A 21,397-nucleotide genomic window follows, 5' to 3' on the forward strand; every position below is an offset into this window, starting at 1 on the left:
ACCTCCCTCTTTAGCTGAGTACTCTATCTGTCTTTCTTTTTGTTGGTACTCCCCAGTTGTGTCAAGCTCTCTCCTGTTCTCATCCTTGGAGCTATCTTCTTCAACCCCTCCACTGGCTTTGTAACTCAGCACCTACATAAAGATCAGGTGCTTGTGAATATTGTCTCATCATAAAGTGATAATGATGTGATAGGAGAAAGAGTGGGAAAATGCAGGTAGGGTAAACAATCTTTGTACTAGGCAGAATAATAAAGGACCTCTCAAAGAAATTTGCATCCTAATCCCTGGGACTTGGGCATATTCTGTTTATATGCCAAAGGAGAGTTGTAGTTGCTAATCAACTTTTAAAATAGGGAGTTTACACTGGATTGTCTCGTTGACCCTATTTAATCACAACCATCTCTCAAAGAAAAAGAGATATGTTTAGACTCAGAAAGTGCGGTGTGACTTCAGTGGGATGCTAGAAGAACTTAACCCACCATTACTAATTTTGAATATGGAGGAAGGGGCTCTGTGTCAAGAAATGCTATCTATCTATCCCCCCACTTCAGAGTAGGGTCTGCTGAGACCTATGGAAACTGGCAGAGATCACTGAATAAATATAGAATAAGAAGCGATGGTAAAGAAAGACATGAGACATAGAGTAGAATTAAAAGTGGGAACTCAGGGGTCCATTGCCCATTGTGGTAATCTGGCAATGGCCCAGAGTGTTTGTTCCACTCTGCTTTTATTAAAGTCTGTTTGCCCAGAGAGTGAGATGAGGGAGGGAACAAAGACATCAGCAGTTTCTGGGATTGATCATATCAGCTCCTATTATTATTATTAACCTTAAGGGTAATCTTCAGAAATCTGAAATCTTAGCCTTATATTGGGAAAGTCTCCTGCTTGAGATCACACACACAGATTTCTAGGGAGGGGTTAAGGTCCCTAGTTCTCTGTGGAGTAAAATGCCAATGATGTTAATCAGTGGAAGGGAGGCATTTACCTCCCATCACCACCACAGAGGATTTTCCTCTGTGATGAGGGATATAAGCTCTTCTGCCCATATCTCAGGGCTTCAGCTACTCCCTTGGTCTCTGCACCAGGCAAATGCAAATCTCCACAATGGATATCTGCTTTGCCTATTTAATGGGCAGGAAATGCCCTAGAAGATGTACCTTTTCTAGGACTTGCCATAATCTCTTCTATAGCCATTACTCTCTTCATAGGACTCACAGACCCAGCAGAGTGTAAGCTATATCCCCAACAGGCTAGAATTTCAGAAAAGGCAAGAAGCTTGCTAGCAATGGCTAGCTTAAAGGTAAACTAACTGACTTTTCTTTGTTCCAACTCACTCAGCTTACTTTTTAGTTTTCTTTTTTTTTCTTTTTCTTTCTTTCTTTTTTTTTTTTTTTTGCTTGTCAATTTTCATTAGTGTTTTTACTCCTCCAAAGTGCAGCAGAGAAGAAAAAGATTGGACATCCCTGTGAGGGAGGTTTTCATTTGTTTTACTTTTAACCTTTGACCATAAGGAGGGTGTAACTTCATACCAGGAAACATAATGACAATAATAACAATAATACAACCAACATTTTAATAAAATTCTATAATTCCTAAAGTGCTTTAACATCCACTTTCTCCTTTTATTTTCACACAACAAGCCTGTGAGACATGTTAAGGAGTCTAAAATGAAGGGTTGCTTAACTGCAAATTAGGAGATTTTTACAAAACTCCTGGCATTCGGAGCAGGTTATATATCAGAAATGCTTGACCTATTTATCTTGCCCCCCCCCCAACCTAAATTATGTACTTACAGCACTCTAAGATCACATCACAGGTATGGATAGTTCTGTCTAATATTATTAGGTGTTCTCATTTGTTGGTGAATAAAGTTAGAAGGACTTGTTTCCACATTTCCCGTTTGTATTCACTATGGGGGTTCATTCTTTCTAGTATATATTATCAATAGCTATTGAAGACAGTATATAGAGATTTAAAATTTAAATAGCAGAGGAAAAGTATTTTATGTATTAATTTTATTTTTGTTTGGTAGAAATAGAGATATCACATTGTCATTAAATATTGAAGAAATCTATGGACATTTAAATAGTAGTATTTATATCTGTGAATTCACAGACCTTCAAGAACTTATCTCCCTTTAAAATAAGGGACTTACGCAGTTTGAGTCATTCCAATTTCATGAAGAAAAGACTTACTGCCATAGCAAGAAGACCATCTCCTAAATAATATCTGTCATCTATCCTCTAATAGGACCCCACCTTCTCTCCTTTCAGAAGCTACAGTGAGGTCCAGATATCCTCAGCAACATTTCCCTTTTGGAGAAAACACAAGTGCTACTCTTTCACGAATCTGTTTGGTTTTTACTCCATAGATAACTGGGTTCATCATGGGGGGAACAAGTACATAGAGATTGGCCAGCAGGATGTGGACATGCTTGGGGATTTTTCGGCCAAAGCGCTGAGCAATGACAGTGAAAATCCCTGGAAGGTAGAACATGAGGATGACACAAACGTGGGAACCACAGGTGCTGAGTGCTTTCATCCGAGCCTCATGGGATGGCAGCCTGAAGACTGCTCGAAGAATGAGCCCATAGGAGATGACTATCATTACCATATCTAACATAACACTGAGTAGAGGCACAGAGATTCCATACCAGATATTAATGGTGATATCAGCACAAGCCAGCTTTGCTAGTCCCATGTGTTCGCAGAAGGTGTGGGCAATGATGTTTGTCCGGCAGAAGGGTAGACGCTTCACAAGAAAGACAATGGGGAAGACGGTTGCAAAACTCCTAAACACCACAACACCCCCTATTTTGCTAATGACACCATGGCTAAGAATGGTGGTGTATCTCAGTGGGTAGCAGATGGCCACATAGCGGTCAAAAGCCATAGCCAAGAGAATGCCTGACTCCACTACAAAGGCAAAATGCATAAAGAACAGCTGAGTGACACAGCCTCCAAAAGAGATATCCACATCATCAAACCAGAAGATGCTCAGGGCTTTGGGTACCGTGGATGTGGATAGAATCAGATCCCAAAAAGCCAGCATGGAGAGGAAGAGGTACATGGGTTCATGAAGACTGCGCTCTGCTGCCACCACACAGATCAGCAGACCGTTTCCCGATACGGCCACCAGGTACATCAGGCAGAAAGGGATGGAGATCCACGTGTGCAGCTCCTTCAGGCCAGGGATGCCGATGAGAACAAACATGTCATAATTGACAGTAGAGTGGTTGGGAGCTGACATGCCAGAATTTTGGTATACAATTTTCATCACTCTTCTATTGAACTAGAAAGAAAGTAGAGAACCAGTCTGTCATAACCAAGGAGCACATATTTATTAGTTCTCAATAAACTCAAGCATCTGCTGTATAAAATCCTGGTCAATGAGTCCTATCTACTCAGTGGTGTTAAATATGGACTTAAGTATATGCTTTGAAGAGACAGTATTCTGCTTTGAAGACAAAAGCCTCCAAAATTCAAAATGGGATGGACGAATTTTTTAAAGATACTTCAAAAAAAAACAAAAAATCCTGAAGCCAGTATTTTTTCATATAATTGACTTAAATTTAAAATGATAGTTATTCAAAATTATAAAATGTTTAATAATCAATTATATCCTATGACTAAACATTTTAGGACAGGAATGCAAACTATGAATTTTTATATAGACTATTAAAAAAAATACAAACCAAAAGTTTTTTTTTTCTTTTTGAGTTAAACAAGTCTTTTATCTGTCACACACATTCACCTAGTCATCTATTGATTACCTAAGCACCTACTGATTACCTACAATGTGTACACAGATATGCATAATAGAAGAGAATTAATTCAAAATCTTTTAAAACAGAAATCCTGCATGTAGGGTTATACTGTATGCAAACTATGTTATCAATAATGAACTATAATAAACTATTATCCTTCAAGTACCAATAACAATAACTTTTATTTTGAAATGTCATTAGTGAAATATTTTACTAAATTATTAAGAACTACCACTACAGTCAAGGCTGTTGTTACTTGAGCATTGATAGAGCTACCATGATAGATGAGATGAATACTTTCCCTGAAATACAGGATGAGACTGTTAGCCAAAGTATACCCAGATTATTAAAAATATTATGTTTCCACCACAGTTTTCTTAATTAATATATCCAACTTCATTACTTCAAATAAACTTAATCAGAAACAAGTAGACTCAAACAATTATCAAAAATTATGTAAATCGCTAATATAATTGGATATACACACCAACTACTTCTTATTTAAATTCTTCTTGGTTAAATTCAATTTAATAATTTCATAATTTTTAATTCCTTAAAGTGTGTATGTGTGTGCACATATACCAGAACTTAACTTGAATGAAATTAGTAAATATTTTTTTTTTTTAGGAAATACAATGTAATGACTTCCCTCAAATCTCCCCTTCCAGTGATTTTTTGCAACAGACACACCTATACTAAATGGATTTAATCGCTGAAAGGGGAGTGTACAGTAGAATGCCCTATACTCTTTAAAGAAGATCAAAATAGAATCCTCTGCCCTGCTATCATTTTAAATAGCTTACAAATTAATAGTCATTATTAAAAAAGAATTGTTTTCATTAGCAAAGGGACACCTTATTATTCTGTACCAGGAAAGCACATTTATATACAACTTAACTATTTTTACTTTAAAATAAATATTATCTAATATTTAGTATTTATTGTTAAATTTTAAAAAGTAGTTATAAAACCACTTGTGCACAGTGTCACTGTTGAACAACAGAAATAGTGTGTATAGATACCTATGCATTGATAGGATGTTTGGTAAATAAAACATGGAATTAGTAACTATTGTCATATCTGAGTAATGGATCATGGGTGATTTTATCTTATAACTGTTATCAATGCTTTCTAATTTTCTAGTATATGGAAAATTATAGTATCATTTTAATATCATCAAACATATAATAATTTTATGAAGTTCATTTTGTTACTAAAGGGAATACTGAAAGTTGTAGACTTTCATTAGAAGTAGTTTAATTCCTATTCCCAACCCTTAGAGGAGTTTACCCAGTGTGTTCCACTGGGTAACTAGCAATCTAGTTTTCTGTTGGACCATCTTCAGCCTTATAAAGCATCTTTTTTAAAAATGTTAGCTTAATTTTCTAAGTTTATTTTATTTTCTTAGAAACAACACTGTACAGTGTTCAATGACTAAACAATTTTTAACACAAAACTTCGGCACTTTGAATAGATTACACATGATACAGTATTTACTATCATGGAATAATATATATGGGCAAAAGGTGCTAGTTAGATTTCCATTAATGAAAATCTGATGATTTTGATTCTCTGCAACAGAGGCCTTAGTTAAAAGGCAGGAATTATTTGAGGAAAATCACTTTGTGATCATTCAGTCATAGGATATATTTGTTTTTAACTTCTTTACAAATCTTAGTCATCAACATTAATAATAGATAATTTGATGCCTCCCCACTCCAGCAGTGTAAGCATATTTACTCCTGACCTTGGAATTCTTAATTTGCTCTTCTTGTGCTTTTCCATTCGGTCATAACCCTCTCTTCCTTCAAAATTTGGCAAAGCATCCTTGACTTTCATCATATTCATACGTGCTATTAATACTTCCCTTTAAGAACTTTCCTGTTCCTCTTTTAATGTCTGTTTCCCACACTGGATTAGTTCCCTTTAGAGTACCGATTCCTCCTACAATTTGAATTTTTATTAATTTTACTCATATTCATTGTAGAAGTTTTTGGCTCATCCTCTCAGAATAAGATCTTTTCTTTGAATTAGGTTGGTAACTTTCCCAGAGCACTCGCAGGGGTGTCCAACCTTTTTTCTTTTCTGCCGTGCATTAGAAGAATGAGAGTTGTCTTGGGCCATACATTAAATTCACAAACACTAATGAAAGCTGATGAACAACAACAGAAAGATTTACGCATACTTTTCACAATATCTGACACCACAGATAAATAAAACAGTCCTCAAGTAATCTGGACGATAGGCACATGCCACCATGCCTAGCTATTTATTTTTTTTTAACCATGTGAAAATAAAGGACCAACTCTTTTATTTGGAACATCTTGGACTATTCAAGACTATTTCCTTTGGCTTTTGTCTCTCCTTCTCTCAGATGAGAGAATCGTCAAACTAAACAGAGAATAAGACAAACAGAATAAGAGAATAAGATTTTTAAAACATACAATGAGAAGATGACCCTTCATTTTGCACTATCACACACAAAGGCAAATATACACATACACATACATCCACAGAATTTTCAACATAATCAAGGCCCATTAACTATGTTAGTGCTATCAAAATCAGTTATTGAAAAAGAATTGCCTCTATTTTGTTGAATTTGGACATCTTCCCTCTATACATAGTGGGCTACTAGCAGTGTTCACTGGACAAATGTAGAGGTGGCCGTGTCTTTGGTTGCTTTTATCTATGTAAGACAAAGACACAATCTTTTATCTATGTAAGACAAAGATAAGCAGGTACAGCACTGTAATCCTACAAACTTCCATTTTATTTGTCTGAATATTTTTATTTTATCTAAATATCTAAATGTAAATTTTATCTAAGTATCTAAATTTTATCTAAGTATCTAAATTTTATCTAAGTATCTAAATTTTATCTAAAATGTGCCATATTAAGGACTACTATGGCTAACAAATAATATATTTCAAAAGTATCAATGATTTCTTATATACAAGTTTGAATTAGTTTAAAAAGAATTAATTTCAGCTAATAACTACTTAAGATTAAATAAAGTGAAAGATCATAAATGGACTTTACTCCTGAGAAAAAGGTCAAAATAGGAATATTATAGTGAAAAGTCCACATTTAGAGCTATTGATGCTAAAGAACATATATGCTACACTACACCAAGAATGGGATGAAAGGAAGTGGCTTGTGAAAAGATCATTTTTGCCTATTTGGTGAAATTTATTTAGAAGTCATTCTGTATCAAGAAGAATGGAGCATACCCATAATTTCCTTGTTTTTCTCCATTCCTTGAAAAGTCAATCTCCTTGACTCCTTGGATGAGAATCCGGTCAACCAAGATATTCTTATACATATAATAATGTGGTTCCTATAGCATTTAAGCCCTTACATTTATGCAAATTTTAGTCCAAGTATGAAATACATTAAAAAATTGCAGAAAATTCATTAACATTTTAGAAACTGCTTCTTGAATTGTCCTTTGACTTAAAAATAGGTTGGGAAGTCCAGTATCAATTGGCGCTGCTTGAACTGTTGGTTGTTGCCATTTGTTGGCATGCAAAGATTAGGGAGTTAACATTTACCAAAAAATAGAGATGTGCGTAGAATAATATACACTTGTTCTTCACGTCATACTAAAAGATTTCCCTAGTAGTTCTTAAAAAATTAAGAACCAAGGCACATTCCCTTACAGATATCAACTTGCTGGGCAAAATAACATCTCTGATGTGTTAGCTCATGTTCTGAAAATAGAAGAAACTATGTGTGGGAGCCCATACTTCACAGAGAAACAAACAAGAAGTCAAAGTCAGAATCTTGACACCCACATAGTGTAAGACTTGAGAAGCACGGATAGAAGTCGTGTCTTCCCTAACCTATGAAGAGCTCTGATTCACCCCAGCCAGATCTGGGAACATCTCAGATCTGGAGTCCTACCTTGGATTAAAAGATTATAGCACTCTTTTGAAATAGACTCTAGTAAAAACTCGCATGATGCAGGAGTCCCTGAATGCTGGTGTTTGCATTTTGCATGCTCCTGTGAATACGATATTAGAATTAAATAATCACATCTGCAAAATGCCACTGAGAAAGGCTTAGTGAGCAGGTTAAAGAGGCAGACATTATTCCTGGGAAAGTGTACAGCCCTTGCAGGCTGAAGGAAAAGATATATTGCTGAGGGAGACCGGGAGGAAAATGCAGATTGAGAGTATTGCAATCTTGGGAAAGGGTAGTCGAAAATACATTCTGAAATAAAATTACTTACTTTACTCCTGTCCACTTGGCTAGCCCACAGACATGGGAATTGTTTGTTGCAATCTAAGTAGTTTCGGTAACTCCTTCTATCCGTTTGTGTTTAAGTTCACCAGAAGTGTTCTACCTGCTACCTGTGCAACCTAGCCCGCTCACTTCCATCTAGCCTTTCAACCACAGACAGAAGACTCCCCCCTGGACTCATCTGTGCAAGATGAGTCTGGGAGCATTTACAGCTCCTGGAAAGTCCCAAGAGAGTGTTCTTTGTTCTCTGGGACTTAGTGCCTGTCCAAAAAAAAAGCAAACAAACAAACAAAAAAAACCCCAAGTGAATGAAGAAAACAGTTAACTCTTTCTCTGTTGATCTGGCAGTAACACCTTGTCTGTGGGCTGAGCATTGAGCCCCACAGAGACACCTAGGGCACACCATTAAAGCACTTAGGACTGTGAAAGTGTCTTCTTCCTTAGATGCTACACTTTGGGCATCTCACTGGTCTGCCCCAAATTCCAGCCCTGGAGGGAACATAATTGAATTCACCCTAGTATCCTCTCAGTGGTGCCTTGTCATGTCTACCTCTGCAGTGCAAGTTCTCAAACCAATTTTGTTGTCCCCAATGCCTAATTCCAAGTGCATAGTATCCCATTCCAAAAGCAAGTCTACATGATAGCCAAAATGAACTTTCCAATACATCAATTTGGTTCTGTCACACTCCCAAGTAAAACCTTCTGTTAATGAATCCACAAATGTTGGGGGCAGGGTAGTTTTACCTGTTGCTAGGTGTTGCTCACTACACAGAAATCTAGTTACTGAGACAATGAAGATTGTCAACAAGAAAGGATATTTGTTGTGGAGGATGCATCAAATAGGAAGTAAGAGAAATGTACTGCTTCAAATCCACCTCTAATTGACCTCCCCAACGGAGGGTCAGTTTGTTTGTTTGTTTGTTTTTTCCAGAGGTGAAATGACTAATGCATGAAGGGAGTGAGCATCATTACATGTTTGTGGCACTCAAGCATACTGAGAAATCATGCTATTACATACATCCCAAGATCAAAAAATGGTGGATTATGTCCCTCCTAGGTTGGGATTTCAGTAGTATAATGAGCTAGGGATTAATATAGGTCGTTCTTTCAGCATTGTATGCAGGTGGGATGTGGGCAGTAGGCTTTTCAGAGGATCCTTGGGCACAGTCTGTGAAGGGGAGATGCTTATCTTGCTTTCTGTGGATGAACAGGTGATGTAAGGCCTTGTTAATTATCTCATGGCTGCAAGGAGGCTCCACCATTTCTGGAAAAGAAATTTGAAAGAGGAGCTTATCCATGCAACAGGAGGTTATAAAGTTCTGGACAGCAAGTCTTACTGGCCTGGGAACTTGAAATATAAGAGAATTACCAAAAAAGCTATTAAAGAAGATTCCTTGCTTATGGAGCAGGTTACACTTCTACCATCTTCTCCTTCTTTTAGTCTTTAAGGTAAGACTTAAGTTGTGAATTACAAGGTGCAGGTCCTTGTTTTCATCTCCAAACTCGTGATCTTCTCCTTCCTTTCTTTTGATCTTAGCACATTTAGGGTGTTGCCCGTATGAATAGAAAAACAAACACCACACCTACTCTCTAATAATTTGGAACTAATTTATGGGCACACATGGGCACAAATGTAAAGGTGATTAGAAATCAAGAAGGGAAGAGGAGGGGAGAAAGGAGGGGTAAAAATCTTTCTACTAGATGTAACAAAAACTTTTCAGGTGATGGGCAAAGTAAAAGCCCCAGTGTAAGCATTATAAAATGTATCCATATAACAAAAATATTTTTTACCCCCTTAATATTTTGAATTAAGAAAACCAAATTAAAAAAACTACCCCAAAATGAGAAGTTATATCTCTGCTTTTATTTTTATTTATTTATTTATTTATTTTTTTAAGTCCTGATCTTTAATTGCTCATCTTTATGTGTAGCAGCTCTTTTGTCATGAATGGCACATTCTTCCTGCTCTTTTTTTTTTTTTTTTGTGGTTTTTGGCCAGGGCTGGGTTTGAACCCATCACCTCCAGCATATGGGACTGGTGCCCTATCCCTTTGAGCCACAGGCGCCGCCCATCTCTGCTTTTAAATAGGGGAATTCAGTTGTCCAATATGGCGGCGCCCAGGGGTGGTGTGAACTGCGAGGAGTTCGCCGAGTTCCAGGAATTACTCAAGGTGATGAGGACAATTGATGACAGAATAGTACATGAATTAAACACTACGGTTCCAACAGCTTCCTTTGCAGGGAAAATTGATGTCAGCCAAACCTGTAAACAACTTTATGAGTCTTTGATGGCAGCTCATGCCAGTAGGGACAGAGTCATAAAAAATTGTATAGCCCAGACCTCAGCAGTAGTAAAAACCCTCCGAGAAGAGAGAGAAAAGAATTTGGACGATTTAACGTTATTAAAGCAACTTAGAAAAGAGCAGACAAAGTTGAAATGGATGCAGTCAGAATTGAATGTTGAAGAAGTTGTAAATGACAGGAGCTGGAAGGTGTTTAATGAACGCTGCCGAATTCACTTCAAGCCTCCAAAGAATGAATAAAAAAAAGAAAGATACTTTTTATTTAAAGGACCGGGTCATCTCATAAGAGCTAAGCATGACAGATATCAACAGGGCAGGCTTCCTAGGATGATTTCTGAGCCAACAGTCCAAGACCTTTTGTTGATTTCAGCCTCACTTAGCCAAGACCTCAAATATAAATAATTCTGATAATTGTGGAGAAATCAACTGCTATTTTATACTGATTCTATAAAAAAAAAGTTTTGTAACTATTAAAATAATTTTCTGACTCAGAAAAAAAATAAAAATAAATAGGGGAATTCAAATAATCTATATTTATAATCGTAAGTGATGTGATGGATTTTATATTAACTTATTTTATACTTTTACTTATGTTTTCCTTATATGGCTTAATTTTGTGTAGTTTGCTAAATAAATATTACATATCATATATATGTACACACTTGTACATGCACGATTACCACACAGTCTATTGGCTCTGTAGAGAATTTTCATTATATACATGGGAGTCTAAGAAAAGACTCCTTGGTTCTGATTCCCAGCTCTACCATTTCTTCATTGAGTAGCTTTTGAAAAGCTATTTTACTTCTCTATACTTCAGTTTCTGCATTTAAAATGTGCATAATTCTATCACCTGTCTTATGGAGATTTTTACAGAACTACAAAAGTGATTTCATGTAAATACCTTTGGATTTGTGTAGTATACTAAAGGATTTTCCAAAAAATATTAGCTCTCGGGCGGTGCCTATAGCTCAGTCGGCAGGGTGCCGGCCACATACGCCTAGGGTGGTGGTTTCGAACCCGGCCCGTGCCAACTAAAATAACAATGACAACTGTAACAAAACAAAATAGCTGGGCGTTGTGGCGGGTGCCTGTAGTCCCAGCTACTTGGGAAGCTGAGGCAAGAGAACTTTAGCCCAAGAGTTTGAGGTTGCTGTGAGCTGTGACGCCATAGCACTCTACCCAGGGTGACAGCTTGAGACTGTTTCAAAAAAACAAAAAATAAACAAACAAAAAAAAAACATTAGCTCTTGTTATAAAGTTTGCTTATTTACTTTTACCATGACCCAGTATTTAGATAGTAAACTCTATTTTTCTTCCACTAGAGGTCCCCTCTGTATTTATAACAAGAGCGTTTGAACTAATTTTCTCAAATTCTTAACCAAGATTTACTCATTCATTTCAAAGGGTGGACTGGAGATTGAACCTCATATCCTCTCTGGCATCATTCTCCATGGTATGATGGAGAACATTTCACAGTTTCAGAGAACATTCCGATCTGAAGTCCCAAGGCTCTCTGTATAGTATCTGGGGGATTGGGGTAGGGTCTATGTGCTGGGAAAACTGCAGTTCCAGCAATCTGTTTCTTTATATCCCTTGCTACACCTCCTTCCCTCTTGGTAACTGACAGTTTGTGTTGAGGCAGTCACCTGGTGTGAGACAGCAGCTGAAAGAGTAGGGTCTGTGGCATCTAATGATCTTGGCTCTGCCAGTTACTAAAAGTGAGATCTTAGAAAACATTACTTCTCAGAGTTTCCACTTCTGCTAAAAAGGAGTGGGGGGTAATAAAACCAAATATCTCAGAGTGTTGTTCTAAATAACATAATAAGAGTCTGTTATTGTTAGCAATTTCATCTTCCCAATTGTGACTTGAGTTTTGAAGTTTCTTTCTATTCCTGCATGTACTTTGACAATGTTTCTCTATACTCACAGCTATATAGCAACAAATTACATTGACCTAAAGGCATTAAATGAGAATAGCATTTTATGCATTATTCCAGAATAATCCAGCAATTAGTACCAGAAGTACTGGGTCTGGAGAATCTTTCTCAAAGTGCCTTTTCCTATTTTAGTCTACTGAACATTATTAGCTTATTCACAAGAAGATTATTTCAATTAGTCCAGGTTCTTATGAAAACATCCAGCTCTAAGTTCTGTGTAAACTCATGTGTGCACCAAGTGTCATGTGTCCACATTGTATTTATGTAAGTTACCCAGAACCATGAGCTCCTTCCCATACAATCGACTGTCAAAAAGAAAAGTTTCTTTATAAGAGGACAGAGTACACCAAAGGTAAGTTTGGAAATTTTCATGTCTTAAGCCTACCTCCTCTCTATTATAACACAAGAGACTCAATTTGAAGTATATTAAACAAAAATACTGTTATACATTGACTGACATTTTCAATGAAATTTCTTAGTCTTTCAATATGGGGTATAAAAAGATAGCCATTGAAAATAGAATTATTCCATCGTGTAAGGGTAGCACTCTGGCCTCTGAAAATAGAATTATTAGTATTCTGTGTCCAACCAGAAAAAAACATGCTTATGGATGAGATAAAGGCAAATAAGTTAGCAATTTTGGAACCCACCACTTAGGATCAGTGTTGAATGCACATATATTTGTAGCAGTGTTATTCGATCTTTTTGATCTCATGGCACACATGAACCTATAGTTAAACTTTGGTGGCCCACTTACATTATGTTGATCAAAAAAAAAGTAAAAAAAAATATTTAGTGTGCTTTGAACTTATTTCAAAAATAATTAACGATCTTTTTTTTTTTGTAGAGACAGAGTCTCACTTTGCCACCCGTAGAGTGCCGTGACGTCACACGGCTCACAGCAACCTCCAGCTCTTGGGCTTATGTGATTCTCTTGCCTCAGCCTCCCCAGCAGCTGGGACTACAGGCGCCCACCACAACGCCCGGCTATTTTTTTGTTGCAGTTCGGCCTGGGCTGGGTTTGAACCCACCACCCTCGGTATATGGGGCCAACGCCCTACTCACTGAGCCACAGGCGCCGCCCTTAATTAACGATCTTTAAAAATGTTGGCAGCACACCTGAAATTCTCTCAGGACACCCTAGTTGAAAATTGCTGCCTTGTAGGCATAACACTGAGAGACTAGATTTACCCAACTCAGGTAAATTGACTTGACTGTCAAAATTGTGGGATAAGAGACTGTCAGGAAAAATTAATATTGGGGATCCCAAGAAATTCCTAACAGTACCAACAGGAGAATCCAACAGTTTTTCCATAGAAATATATTTTATAATTATTTATATTGTTTTTATTAATAAAAATGTATAATGAGGTTTCAATTTGAGTTGTTTTCAATAATGAAAATGTAATGTGACAATCACATAAAGACAGGATGAAAAAAATAAAGATAGAGGAAATAGTAAGTGCTAAGGTCCTGAGATGGGAAAAAAATGAGATTTAAGTTAAGAAAGAAAAGACATAATATATGTATACTTTAGAAAGAAATCAGTGTAGAAAATATACTGACGATGAAGGAAATGGAAAAAGATGGTCTTTAATGAAACTAGTAAGGTAATTTAGACAAGAGGTAATGGTAGTTGGGCAGTGGAAACAGAAAGAAAAAATTTAGAGAGAACAACAATTTAAAGGACAACAATAAAGATTGCCCCTCCCAATTATTTAGGAGTAGTGAGGTGACATTCGCTGAACTTAAGAGTCCTGAAAGGGGAGCAGATTTAGGGAATAGTGTACACAGTCTAGGACATGATGATTTTAAAGAAGTAGCCATTGGACCACCCCAGATCTGTCCCCAAGAATTCTTTCAAAGGAAACAGCATCTAAGACTTTCGCTATGGCTGCTCTGATAGAGATAGTTCTAACCAGCTTTCCTGCCATCCAGTTTTTCTGTTTACATCATGTATATATTGGTCTCCCAGTAAAATATAAGAGGCATACACATACACTGCAGAGCTTATAACACAGACCATGCCCTCCCCTAAAGAGCATATTGGCATATTTTGAAACACACCATGCAATCCTTATTTTGATAGGTGCTCTATGTTATTCATCTGTACTATCAGCTTGCCTCTGTGTCAAACATTTGCACAAGGGGCCAGTCTGTGGCTCCTAAGAAATACAGCTGTGGGATTTTCACTCAGTCCCTCTCTCCAAATCTTGACCCCATCGAGCCTCTTGAAACAATCAACACTTACTGAATCTTGGGGATGAAGCAAAAGGGAAAAAAGAAAAAGTGTGTTGACAGAGCATTTCGCAAGCACTTTTCATAACTTAATTTGTTAATCCTTATACAGTCTTGAGAAGTAGGTACTAATATAAGCACTTTATATGGAGTTAAAGTACCTTGTTCAGGTACTAACATAAGCACTTTATATGGAGTTTAAATAGCTCATTCAAAGTTCTTTATCCTTAGTGAGGGTGTGAGTTTGAAACCTGGATTTTATGATAGGCACATACACAGCAGTTCACATGCAAAAGCAAAGTAAAATAAAATAAAACACCCAAGGCAGTGTTAACTCAAATGCCTGTACAGGGTTAATAGAAACTTAACCTTTTTCAATTGAGGGTGAGAAGAGCAGCATCTGGGTCCCTAAGGCCCTAACTACAGAGCTTTTTCCCACATTGTGCAGTGATCAGAGAAAATAAATGGGGGAGGAATCAGCCTCTCTACCAGTCCTTCCTTTCTGTTCTACTCTTCTTTGGCCCCTGTGTCCACCTCCTTGCAGACTTTTTGTGTGTCTGTCAGCACAGTCTTCTTTCCATTTCGCTTGATCCCCAAGACTTGGTGAGTATTTATTGTTTGAAGGGGTTTAATTGGGACAAGATCTGGAGAAAGAGAAAGAGTAAGAGAGAAGCCCAGGCCTTTATTTCCTAGGGGCCATGGAATGGGTCCTATAACTCTATTCCCCGAGCAACTCCCATTTATAAAAGGAAGTCATGGTCTCCAGTCTTGTATATATGTTCTGCGGAATGCACACCAAAAGATCAGAAGAGATGGACAATTACATGACTGGGTTAAGTATGGCCTGGTTAGTATTGTTCAGGCAATTCTGTTTCAGACATATGACGAGACCTTTTAACCCTAACTAAAGAGTCCAGTTAAGTGTGCTAGTAAGTGTGTATGCCCAGGAGTGCTCTTGTTAGCTTTTATGCATCTGCCTATTTCTGTTCTCTTCTTTACTGTGTAGTCTGACTATAATGATAATATTAATGTTACAAATGTAACAATAAAAAGAGCTACCACTTTTTACATGCCCACTAGGTTCCAGGCTGCATTAAAGAGTACTTCTGTGTGCGTTCCATTTTGTCCTGATAATAACTGTAAGAATTAGAGATAATAGTTCCTTTTCTAAAGGAATTAAATATCTTATCCTAACTTTATGGTTCTTATGAACCCAAGGATTATAAAGTTTGAATAGCTTGCCTAAATTCACGTAGCTAGTGAATTGTAGAACCAAGATTAAGTTAAATCCTGGAATCTGGCCTTCTGAGGTTTCAGAAGCATATTATGTCCCAATATTTTATCAAGATACTGTGGACAACTGTGCATATGTGTGTGAATGTGTTTATCTATAATAATGCCATATTGGGCACGTCTAATAAAATTAACACTAGTTTCTTTATATCATCTAATACCTAGTTCATACTTAAATCTCCATAATTATTGAGCTCTAAAGCTGGTTTGTTTAAACAGAATTCGATCAAAAACCACATTGATTTGGTTGTTCATTCTCTTAAATTTATTTTAATGTGTAAATGTGTTTTCCTCATTTAATACCAACCCCTGTATCTCTTTTAATGGCGTTTGCTTGTTGAACAGAAGAAAAAAAAAAAAAAAAGAAAAAAGATTGTAATGTAGATTGTCCTGCAGTGTGGATGTGTGTGATTATAGAATGACAAGCCTGAGAGTGTGCCCGTGTGTGTTTGTGAATGCCTTCAGATGATTGCATGATCATCTTTGTAATTGAGCGCATGAAAACAAAAACTAGACAAGACTTTCCCCACATATGTAGCAATAAAGGATGACTTCAGACAATATGGGAGAGCCATTACTCATGTATATGGTTTCAGGATGCTGATGCCATATGTTGTTTGAGTATGTGAGTAGCCTAAGAGATTTTCATCCTGAAATCTGCAATGACCCCCTGAGGTCACTAATGTTAGTAGTAGATGAATTCTACATATCTTTTCTTTTTTCTTTTTTTTTTTTGTAGAGACAGAGTCTCACTTTGCCACACGTAGAGTGCCGTTGACGTCACACGGCTCACAGCAACCTCCAGCTTTTGGGCTTACACGATTCTCTTGCCTCAGCCTCCCGAGCAGCTGGGACTACAGGCGCCCGCCACAACGCCCGGCTATTTTTTGGTTGCAGTTTGGCCGAGGCCGGGTTTGAACCCGCTACCCTCGGTATATGGGGCCAGCGCCCTACTCACTGAGCCACAGGCCCCACCTGAATTCTACATATCTAGTGGATGTGGATAAGGGAACCAGGCTGAAGATGACCAAGCAAGAAAGCATGAATCCTCAGCAGTTGGAGGCTGGGTTGGGCCCACTGTCTGAGGTCTGGACTCTGTTCTCAGAAACTAGAACACATGAATTGTGGAGGGTGATTTTTTTTTTTTCTTTCTGATCCTTCCTCATCTGTAAGTACAAACACCTTTCTTACAGCAACCCACTGTAAAGGAGAGTTTGGGTTGCTGTAAGAAAGGTGTTTGTACTTACAGATAAGGAAGGATCAGAAAGAAAAAAAAAGAGAGAGAAAACCCTGTCTTGTGTCTCTTTTGCCCAAAGCAGAAGAGTGGAGAAACTAAATCTTGGCAGTGGAAGGTATTTTGAGCTGGGCTGAAGAATGAGATAAAAAGTAGGAATAGGGATAAGGTTGAACATGATTTTTGACCTTTCCAGGTTAGAAACATGAGGCATATGGTCCTGAAAAAAAAATTCCTCATCTCAGTGCCAATCCTGGAATTCCCTGGCTTGCATGTCTCTTTACCTATAGAGTATAAACAGCTTCCTATGTAAATGCAAGGAGAAGTGGGATTACTGGAGAAGAGAGGGGGTATAGGACCTAGTATTTAAAAGAAAAATTCCCAGAGAAGAGGTTTTAAGAGTTTACCACTCATGTGGTTGTGACAATATCCAGTCATGAAATATTTATTAATATTATCTTTAGCATGTATGTGAATATGTGTGTGTGAGTGTATGTGTGGGGGGCAGAAGAGATGTGGGCTTATAATTGTGTAAGATTATGTGTGAGCAAATAAATAGTGCCAAACTATATGAGAGAATTTAAGCACAGATCAGAGTATGCTTGATGTAACTATTGAGAAAGAGAGTATGTACCTCGGGTTACTGTGTCTATCTAATAGAGTGCATATTCACAAAGAGACAATCCTTTTGGACAGAAATCCTGACTGATTGTGTTACTAAATGCAACGTATTAGGATATTACATAATTGTACAGTATACAGGGTGCTGGAAAACTATTTTGGGGGTAGAAGAAAGAGATCATGAGCCTCGGCTATAGAGGACTTTTCTAATTCAAATTTGAGTGACATGTGTTATCCAGCATAGTGTAGGAACCAGCTAGTGTTTTCTTAATGCAGTTAGGATAGTATATGGCAATGAAGGGGTGTTAACTTCAGAAATATAAGAGTCATCAGGTAACCTTGAAAAAGCAAGTTGTTTGGGGTAGAAATTGACATTTCACAATGACAGAGCAAGCCTGTTATAACCAAAGAGGTTCATAAAAATCAATTAAACTATATGCCACTAATGCCTGAAAAATATATTCTATACTGCGTTAACTTTTATCAGAAGACAATGTACAAGGAAGAGTGTGGCCAGTCTGGAAGGTTTCCTGGAGAAGTTGTGTCAACTACAGGGATGGCCAGGAGAAAGAAAAGATTTTATTTAGGTAGACTAACCATATATCCAAATGTGGCTGGGATAATCTTGGTTGATGCATGTTGTTGACACTTTTTTTTATTATTACATGGTTAATTTTTATGTCCAAGCACAAGGATAATGAAATATATTTTCCGTGCAAAATATTATATACATTAAATAACATACTGTTGTAAAAATGCAGTGTAGGTTTTCTGGGAAACAGACTCTGTTAGAAATATACAAGCAGGAAGTGTATTTATTGGGCAGTGCTATCTAGATGAGGACCAGTGAGAGTGAAAGAATGAAGCAGGATAGATAGAGCCCGAAGTTGAACTCTATCAAAGTTCCATAAAATATCTCAGTTTATCCCTTGAGGAACCTCTGAAGTTAGGAAAGCCCCTCAAAGATGTCTGAATTGAGGCAATGGCTAGTCTTTGGATATCTGCCACCCCACAAACATGAATCTTGAATGAGACGACTCACTTTAGTCAGGGGCAATTCCCAGAGAAGAACTCTGCAGAGAGCAATCAACTACCAATAGTTCCAGTAGCTGAGGGAAGGGGTGCTTCAGTCTCAAAAGGGTTAAGGGATTTGTGAGAATCTGGAAAGCACATCATAGCATCGACTACAGATGATCAAAAAGAACAATATGTAATTCATAATTTATAGCAAAGTTCTGCATCAATCCCAGACACAATTGAATTTAAAATTATGAAAAGGTAAAATTCTAGCAAGAAAACAAAGAAACCACCTGAAATGCCAGCTACTAGAATTATGGAAACTTAGATAGTAAGAGAGAAGAAACAAAACCCCCCAAACCCCCATTATTATTAATTTTAACTATGCATTAGAACTTTAAAGGTACCACTTTGAATGACAAATTATATCATCTGTTTTCAGGAGTCAGTAATGATGACTGGGTGGAAGTGAAAGTGACTCACGTTTCTCTAACTATCCCTTACTACCTTCTATCTTCAGGACCTGAGACTTGTGCCATCTTGGCCTGCCATGATCATTTTCAACCTGAGCAGTTACGACCCAGGACCCTTCATTCTGGTGGGGATCCCAGGCCTGGAGCAGTTCCACGTGTGGATTGGGATTCTTTTCTGTATCATATACATTGTAGCTGTTATGGGAAACTGCATTCTTCTCTACCTCATTGTGGTGGAACGTAGCCTTCACGAACCCATGTTCTTCTTTCTCTCCGTGCTGGCCATGACTGACCTCATCTTATCCACAGCCGGTGTGCCTAAAACACTCAGTATCTTCTGGTTGGGAGATCGGGAAATCACATTTCCGGGGTGCCTTACACAAATGTTCTTCCTTCACTATAGCTTTGTCCTGGATTCAGCCATTCTGATGGCCATGGCATTTGACCGTTATGTGGCCATCTGTTCTCCCTTGAGATATACCACCATCTTGACCCCCAAAACTGTCATCAAGATTGTTGTTGGTATCTCCATTCGAAGCTTCTGCATCATCCTGCCAGATGTATTTTTGCTGACACGTCTGCCTTTTTGCAGGACACGCATCATTCCCCACACATACTGTGAGCATATAGGTGTTGCCCGGCTGGCCTGTGCTGATATCTCCATCAACATCTGGTATGGCTTTTGTGTTCCCATCATGACAGTCATCTCAGATGTGATCCTCATTGCTGTGTCCTACGTTCTCATCCTCTGTGCTGTCTTTCGCCTCCCCTCCAGAGATGCCCGCCAGAAGGCCCTGAGCACCTGTGGTTCCCATGTCTGTGTTATCCTCATGTTTTATACACCTGCCTTTTTCTCCATGCTTGCCCATCGCTTTGGACACAATGTCTCCCGCACTTTCCACATCATGTTTGCCAACCTCTACATTGTTATTCCACCTGCACTCAACACCATTGTCTACGGAGTGAAGACCAAGCAGATCAGAGATAAGGTGATATTTTTGTTTTCTACCAAACGTACAAAATGATGTTCCACTGGGCAATGGAAAAACCAGAGTAAGTTTACAGTATACAGAAATGTAGCAAGAATAAGGGAGGAAATTCTATTTAAAGAGAAAACTGCCTACAGCTGCTTTGTGTATCAGGAAAGTGGCATTATTTACGTGAACAAGATGATCTCTTTGCTTATGGAACAGGGTTATTATAAAGAGGTGAAAACAGACAGCTTGATTACAATAAATGGAAAGAATAAAATTTGGAAATTGTGATTTGCAGTTATGATGGGTGATGTGGTTACGAACTCTAGACATCTTTTAAAAATTTAAATAATTTATCTTTTAGTTCTTTTTAAAATTTTAAACTGACAAATAATCATTGTATATATTTATGGGGAACAATGTAATGTTATATATATATGTTATGGAGTGATTAAATCAGGCTAATTGACATATTTATCACTTCATCTATCATTTCTTTGTGGTAAGAACATTTAAAATCAAATCTTAGCAAGTACGTAGCACACAATACATTAACTATAGTTGCTGCTGTGTACAGAGATCACTATTTCCCTTTTCTGACTGAAACTTTGACTTCTTTGACTAACACCTCCCCCTTCCCTATCCACTTCCTGCCCCCTGTGGTAACCACAATTCAACTCTCTATTTCTATGAACTCTACTTATATAAAATTAAGCCGCATCTTACTGTATGAGGATTTTGCTTTCTGTGCCAGCTTGCTAAAATCCTTCACAGATACCAGAAGAGTTTCTGGTATTCTCATCTGGTTATTTCCATTTTGCTGGGAACATGGATTTGCCAAGAGGTGACATTTTTAAAAGTTTACTGAAGGAATAATAAATAGATTCAGAGCTAATTTAAAAGTGCATACTCCTTTCATCCTGGTAGGAGTTCAAACTCATGATTATTTACCGACACGCATGAATGGCCTCCAATGAAAGACTAATGGCCTAGAAAAACAAAACAGAGCAGGGGAGGGCTGCCTATACTGTCTTTTTCCTCTTCCCACCCTTTATTTCTGACCCAGTTGTCTACTGTTTTTCTATCCTGTTCCCTAAGAACATTATTTATTTCTATGGCTATATGAGCTCTTTACTGGTAATGCTGTATCTCAGTTTTCATATGTGATCTTTCTGATAGTTGCTGTGTTTGCTTTCTGAGATCACAGGGCTAGTGGTAGGATTGAAATAAAAACGTAGATGGATGTGCTTGGCAGAGTGTAAATAGATTCTAACATGCATACGTGTATTATCT

The 21,397-nt window shown here is 37.7% G+C and overlaps 3 protein-coding genes across 3 annotated transcripts; 2 read left to right on the top strand and 1 right to left on the bottom strand.

The window, feature by feature from the left end:
• Positions 1 to 2,298: 2,298 nt before the first annotated feature.
• Positions 2,299 to 3,249, bottom strand: LOC128564444 (olfactory receptor 52B2-like). The gene has a single exon (XM_053559921.1). It carries the CDS (start codon positions 3,247 to 3,249, stop codon positions 2,299 to 2,301), a length of 951 nt encoding a protein of 316 aa, XP_053415896.1.
• Positions 3,250 to 10,119: 6,870 nt separating this feature from the next.
• LOC128565222 (protein MIX23-like) lies at positions 10,120 to 10,806 on the top strand. Its single transcript, XM_053561588.1, has one exon. The coding sequence runs from the start codon at positions 10,120 to 10,122 to the stop codon at positions 10,552 to 10,554; it is 435 nt and encodes a 144-aa protein (XP_053417563.1). The 3' UTR covers positions 10,555 to 10,806.
• A 4,255-nt stretch (positions 10,807 to 15,061) lies between these two features.
• LOC128565594 (olfactory receptor 52H1) lies at positions 15,062 to 20,155 on the top strand. The gene is made up of 2 exons (XM_053562173.1): positions 15,062 to 15,095; positions 19,178 to 20,155. The coding sequence occupies exon 2, from the start codon at positions 19,208 to 19,210 to the stop codon at positions 20,153 to 20,155; it is 948 nt and encodes a 315-aa protein (XP_053418148.1). The 5' UTR covers positions 15,062 to 15,095; positions 19,178 to 19,207.
• The last annotated feature ends 1,242 nt before the right edge of the window (positions 20,156 to 21,397 follow it).

This window comes from Nycticebus coucang, chromosome 14 (assembly GCF_027406575.1).
Source record: "Nycticebus coucang isolate mNycCou1 chromosome 14, mNycCou1.pri, whole genome shotgun sequence".
NCBI lineage: Eukaryota > Metazoa > Chordata > Mammalia > Primates > Lorisidae > Nycticebus > Nycticebus coucang.